A 6000-nucleotide genomic window follows, 5' to 3' on the forward strand; every position below is an offset into this window, starting at 1 on the left:
ACCCTTACCTTATAACAAGTCGACAGCTGTGATTTTTGATGCATTTTGATGGGTTTTTGTTCCACCTGAATGTCTGTCTGGCTCTCCAACAACAGAGAGGATCAAGGTTGTTTCATGTTGCAAATTTGCCCTAGATGTGAATGCTGCATGATAGGATTTTTAGTACCTGCGCAAATAGAGTTAAAATCACATGAAATACTTGCAAGAATACGAGGATATTGTAGTATGGATGCTCATGCAAAGGTCGTTTTCCTCAAGGACTATTTAACAATTTATGTAAAAACAAACTCTAATTAACTACTTGAAATTAAAGGTTGAGAAGGATGATTCTGAAATCGTTTAATACTAAAAACGAATGTTGATTAAAAACAAATACGGTCAAAGAAAAGAATTTTAAAAACCAATTTATAAAAACACTAGGATTTCACCATTACTTAGCAATCCCATGAATTTTTACCAATTATTTATGATCTACACATGCCACTTTGAAGGTTAGATTTTCCTAATTTATACTCTACTTGGAACCTCCAACATATAACGTATATCCAACATGCAACCTTTCTAGACGTTCGGATCAAATTTGAACATGAAAAACTCATTATGCTTTATGAAAACCCTTTCCGAAAAACCATGCAACCCTTAAGACATAATGTTCATCTTAAGTGAAATTACAATTATTAATCACAAGAAGCCAGCATCAATTTCAAGGAACCTTCCGACCAAAATTGCATCGAGTTACTTTTCTAAAGATCCTAATGGTGATCAGGCATTAAGACAATTAGAAAGTTTAACCCAGTGATTAACAATTCAAAGTATGCACGCCATCAATCATAAGCAATTAAATAAAAATTACATATTCATGCGAAGGTTCAAGGCTTCGCCCTGACTAAAGTGAATTAGTTACGCATATTCATAATTGAAATTCAAGCAAATATCATTCGAATGAATAAGAATAAAAACACCTTGAAGTTGAAGATCTTCAAGAACCCTCACAATTATTATGTCTCCCAAAGTTACGTAAAAGAAAAGTGTCCCAAAACTAGAGCGGACTAAAACCTTAAATATTTCCCCTAAAAACCAGCCGCACAATCCCTGCGAAAACCAGTCTCTTATTCTCGCTAGGAATCTAACTAAATAATAAAATAGAATAGAATATAAGAAGTCCTAATTAAGTGGGGATAAACTGCACAGAAATTGTCCAGCCACGCTTTAGTCACAAATCTCCTCCAAATCCGGCCCAGGATAGCTTGTTTAAAAGATAAAAACGTTCTGAACATATCTCCAGAAGGCCCCAAACCCATCCAAGATCACCTTAGGCTCCAAAAACGCGATTCAAGCCCAAAACGTCACTATTTCAGCACTGCACATCGCTCCTTTATTTATTCGCCAGGAAATCACCGCTTGGTGGACGAATCTGATATTTTGATACAATCAAGCTAAGTGACTCACGAACGTCCTCCAACTAGAATTACTCCAAAATTCTTTCATTTGATTATGTTTTGCTCCAGAGGAAGTCGACAGTCCTATAGTGAAAATATAATCCAAAGTATCAAAATTCTTTCAAAATATTAATCAAAATATACTAAAAATAAGGTTATATATATTATATAAAATCTACTCATCACTGCATATTTTCAGATGATTCATGATTAATTAACGCCACATAGCCGAAGCCATGGAGACTTAACAGTGAGTGGAGCAATGAGCACAGAAGAATGGTTGAACAAATGAAATAAACCACATCACATTATGGAGCTCCACAGGATGATTGGCTAGATGGGTGCGACCGTGCGTGGAAGAGATCATGGAACTTGTCACATGTGCAACACTTACATCCCAATTCAGATTTCAGTCCCTCGTTGATAAAAACGAATTACAACTTATTGAGTAGAAGTTATTTTTTTGCGAAAGCTAAGCCTCCCTACTTGATCAAAATATATATTGGCAGACTACATAGATGGAACTAAAAAGAAATTTAAAGCTGGCACCATGTAGGGGTAACTACTTTTAACCACTTGAGCTATAAGCCCCTCACATATAGTTAAGTTAATAAAGATGGATTGGCAGCCGAGGTTCTGTGACCGCAACAAGTGGGAACTTCCGAGGTGTGACCAATCCATAAACCTCCTCCATGCCCAAATCTTCAACTTTCACATTTTCAGGCAGTTTCCAGTTAAACCCATGTAACATGTTAGCCAAACAAGACCCTATCATTTTCAGTCCAAGACTATAACCAGGGCACATCCTCCTTCCTGAACCAAATGGCAATAACTCAAAACTCTGTCCCTTCACATCAATTGCCTTCCCTAAGAACCTCTCAGGCCTAAACTCATCTGGTGCATCCCACAGTTTGGGGTCTCTTCCCATGCTCCATAGGTTCACAAACACTATAGTCCCTTTACGAACATCATAACCTGCCACATTGCAATCTTCAAGAGCTAGATGTGGTGCTAGCATTACAACCGCAGGGTGCTTCCTCATTGTCTCTTTCATAATTGCATCCATATAAGGAAGGTTTTCGAGGTCTTTCTCTTCTACCCATCTCTCCTTCCCAATCACTCTGTCAAGCTCTTCTGTCGCCTTTTCGATCAGGTTTGGCTGTTTTATGAGCTCAGACATTGCCCATTCCAAAACGCAAGCAGAGGTATCAGTGCCTCCAGCTATCAAGTCCTGATTTTAATTTGCATGAACAAAATTAATAAGCCACATGAACAATTTTGAGTAAAGCTTTATGTTGTGTTTTTCTACATAAGTTTTTATATAGAAATGTTCTATTGCCAGACTGCATAACGTATGGTTCAAATTCACAGTATGGCAAGAGAACATTGTAGTAATCTTAGGAAATTTAATAAGGGAATGATTTAGGAAGCATATACCTGAGTGAATGCCTTGATACTGTCATAGGTGAGCTTAACTTCAAGATCATTAGGATCATCAACCAGCTGCAATAGTAAATCCACCATGTCCTTTGCCACAAACTCCTTCACTCCTTCCTTCCTGGCCTTGTGTTCATGGAGCACAAACTCATAAAACCAGTCCATTTTTTTCTTTACGACCTTCATTCGCTTTACATAACCTTGCAAATCCAAAAAATCAAGCCATGGTATCCAATCCCCTATATTGAATACCCCATTAAGCAAGAACAACTCATCTAACATGTCCTGAAATTCTTTGAGTGACATTATTGAACTCTCGAAGTCGGTCAAGCTAAAATACTCCTTCCCCAACACAATTCTGCTCATAATGCTAAGACTTAGGCGTGACAGATGCTCTTTGAGCACAACTGTCTTCCCCGACAAGGCATAGAGTCGCGAAGCAAAAGCACGATTTTCCTCAACCCAAATGTATCGAAAAGACACTAGTCTTTTGGGGCTAAACAGCTCCATGAGAAAAATTTTGCGGCCTTGACGCCAATATGGACCATAAGTTGCCCAGGTGACATCGAGGTAGTCATAAGTGAGGTACTTGCCAGCAGCAGTTTGAGGCCTAGATGCAAAGATGTGATCATGTGTCTTTAAAAATTGTTTTGTCATTTCTGGAGATGAGGCAACAACAACTGGGTAGGAGCCAAACTTAAGCTGCATTATTGGTCCATAAGTTTGGGACAATTTGTGAAGGGATTGATGAGGCAGAGGACCAAGGAGATTGAGGTTGCCAATTATAGGCCATGGTTTTGGACCTGGTGGAAGTTTTGGGCGTTTGGCAAATAGAATTTTGGAGAGAAGGGCCAGAGCAGCTAGCAATGCAAGGGCTAAAACAGCCGAAGAAGAAGAAGCCTCCATTGCGTGAAAGTTGAGTAGTGCAGTGTAGACTGATATTGCTTGTAATTTGTAGTTGGAGGAGGAGGCCTGTGGGCTATGATATTTCTAAACTTTTTTGTGATGTGTGGTCCCTAACCTCAGAAAAATCCACATCGTCCATTTGTGTTTTATTCACATAATAATCTCGTGCAAAATTTGATCCATAAATAAATAAATAAAGGGTTCATGCAAGCAAACAAAACCTTAACCTCATGTAAGCCAAGAAAACAGGCTCATCGAGTGCCCAACAGCCACACATGTAAATCTCATATTGGATTGTCAAGCGGTCACGGATTTTTGAATAAAGAAAGAGAACCATGCAATGCAACCTAATGTGGTGATTTTTTTGGAGTTCTAGGTGACTAGGTTAAGAAAAATATGGACATGTATGGTGTGTGTCTTGACAATAACTATACGGTGTGGGATCCACACAACTTGATTTATTCTATAATACAAATCACTGCCAATGCCTAAATTTTGTGATCAAACTTTATCATATATTGTCACATGGGTATCCACAATATCAGTTAGGTATCCAGAAAAAGAAGAGGCATCCGAAAGACAACCGCCTGATGTCTCAACAAATTAAACAAACAGCCAAAGATCATGATAGATTATTGGGGGAGATGAGTAAGAGATTGAAAAACTCGCCCAATGCCGCACACATATATATGTCCAATTATGCAAAAGAGACAATGAAGTCCTGGTGCTAAGGCCTAGGCCTTATGATCTAGGTAGCTCTTGAACATTTCATACATGAGCTAGCTATTTCCAGTTGGTGAATGAAGATGAATATCAACTATCTTAAGACCCTTACCTAAGTTCAAAATCTCATTTTCCATAAATTAGATTATTTTAGAGTAATTTAGACTATCGTTCGTATAAATATAAAAATAAAAATAAAAACACACACCCACCTTATCATTGATTTCATAACATTGATCCCCCTCTAATTCTGTATTCTAAATGAGAGCCAAGGCTTTGGCCTTGTCTACATGCATGAAAGGAAATCATGGAGATTTCATATGTTGGGTTGGCAAGGAAGTTGCAGAGCTGGATTAATTTCGTGTCTCATATTATTTTATTTATAACCTGTTGTGTGTTTCCTTTAACACAACCACGTCTTTGTGTTTGCCACCGAGTGGTTATTGAGCCGCCCAGCATCAGGCCCAACAACAGGCCACCGTTATATGATGCAAAAAACAAAACGACATGACGTTTAAAAGCCTAGGCCTCCTATTAGTAAGTGATGAAATTTTTTGGGGTCTGCGGCATTTCCAGTCCCGTGAGACATGTTGGATGAGATAGTAAGCTTAAATTTCGGTGTAAGGAACTTGTAACTCACGTGATTAAGAGCATTTGTTCATACATAATAAGTCCTAAGTTCAATTTCCCTCCATCAATATCTCTGATTTCTCTTCTAAGAATTGAATTTGGGAGTTTGGCCTAGCCTGGGTTATTTTTTGGCTGGGGGGCAGGCCCGCAGAAGATGATGAATGAGGCACGTTTAATTTGAGGCATCCCTTTGATTGACCAAATAAAAAACTAAATACATATGAGGCATCCCAATCCCAGTGTGACCTAATGATCTTCAATTATTGGGAGGCTGCCACTGCCGCTTGTTGTAGCCTCCCCCATTACATTCTTTATTCTTAATGATGCATCAACAGTGGACTTCCACAAATTATTCACCAAAATCCAATCATTGCATGGCTCATTGTCATTGGTTATTAAGATTCATACCTATTATGTTATACACATTAGGTTTGGTCTTCCATCCATGAAAGCAAATCATGCATATAAAGATCAGAGGCCAGTGGGCAAGGAAACTTGCAGTGTTTTTTGTTTCTAGCTCAAATTATTGGCCTCCAATCTTGATTCACATATAGCCACCTTGTGTTTGTCATTTTTTGCAAATCAAACTATGGGTTGAATTTAAATTATTTAATGTGATAAAGGCTTTTCAATGTCACCTCACCAATGAGTCTTCCATAGCTTTCTTCTCCGCGTTGTTTTGGATATATTCACTCTGCTTAGCTGTATTTGACGGTGTTGAAAATGGCTATCTGCTTTTGGCTCCGCATAGATTGTGAATTGTGATTTCCCCACTTTTTGAATTTGGCGTTTTTTCTTTCTGTTTTGTTGAAAAGGGAACCCAAATGAATATACAAAAAAAGTTTTTTAAGTTGAAAGAAAGAAA

General features: G+C 38.2%; 1 protein-coding gene across 1 annotated transcript; it reads right to left on the minus strand.

Moving 5' to 3' along the window:
- Positions 1-1580: 1580 nt before the first annotated feature.
- Positions 1581-3904, minus strand: LOC117635094 (trimethyltridecatetraene synthase-like). The gene is made up of 2 exons (XM_034369427.1): positions 2877-3904; positions 1581-2670 (listed from the first exon to the last, which is right to left on the minus strand). Exons 1-2 carry the CDS (start codon positions 3780-3782, stop codon positions 2047-2049), a joined length of 1530 nt encoding a protein of 509 aa, XP_034225318.1. The 5' UTR covers positions 3783-3904; the 3' UTR covers positions 1581-2046.
- Positions 3905-6000: the final 2096 nt, after the last annotated feature.

This window comes from Prunus dulcis, chromosome 7 (genome assembly GCF_902201215.1).
Source record: "Prunus dulcis chromosome 7, ALMONDv2, whole genome shotgun sequence".
NCBI lineage: Eukaryota > Viridiplantae > Streptophyta > Magnoliopsida > Rosales > Rosaceae > Prunus > Prunus dulcis.

Coding starts and splice junctions, on each gene's coding strand:
- LOC117635094 (XM_034369427.1), bottom strand. CDS start 3,782: ATGGAGGCTTCTTCTTCTTCGGCTGTTTTAGCCCTTGCATTGCTAGCT. Junction 2,671..2,876: donor GTATCAAGGCATTCACTCAG/GTATATGCTTCC, acceptor AATTAAAATCAG/GACTTGATAGCTGGAGGCAC.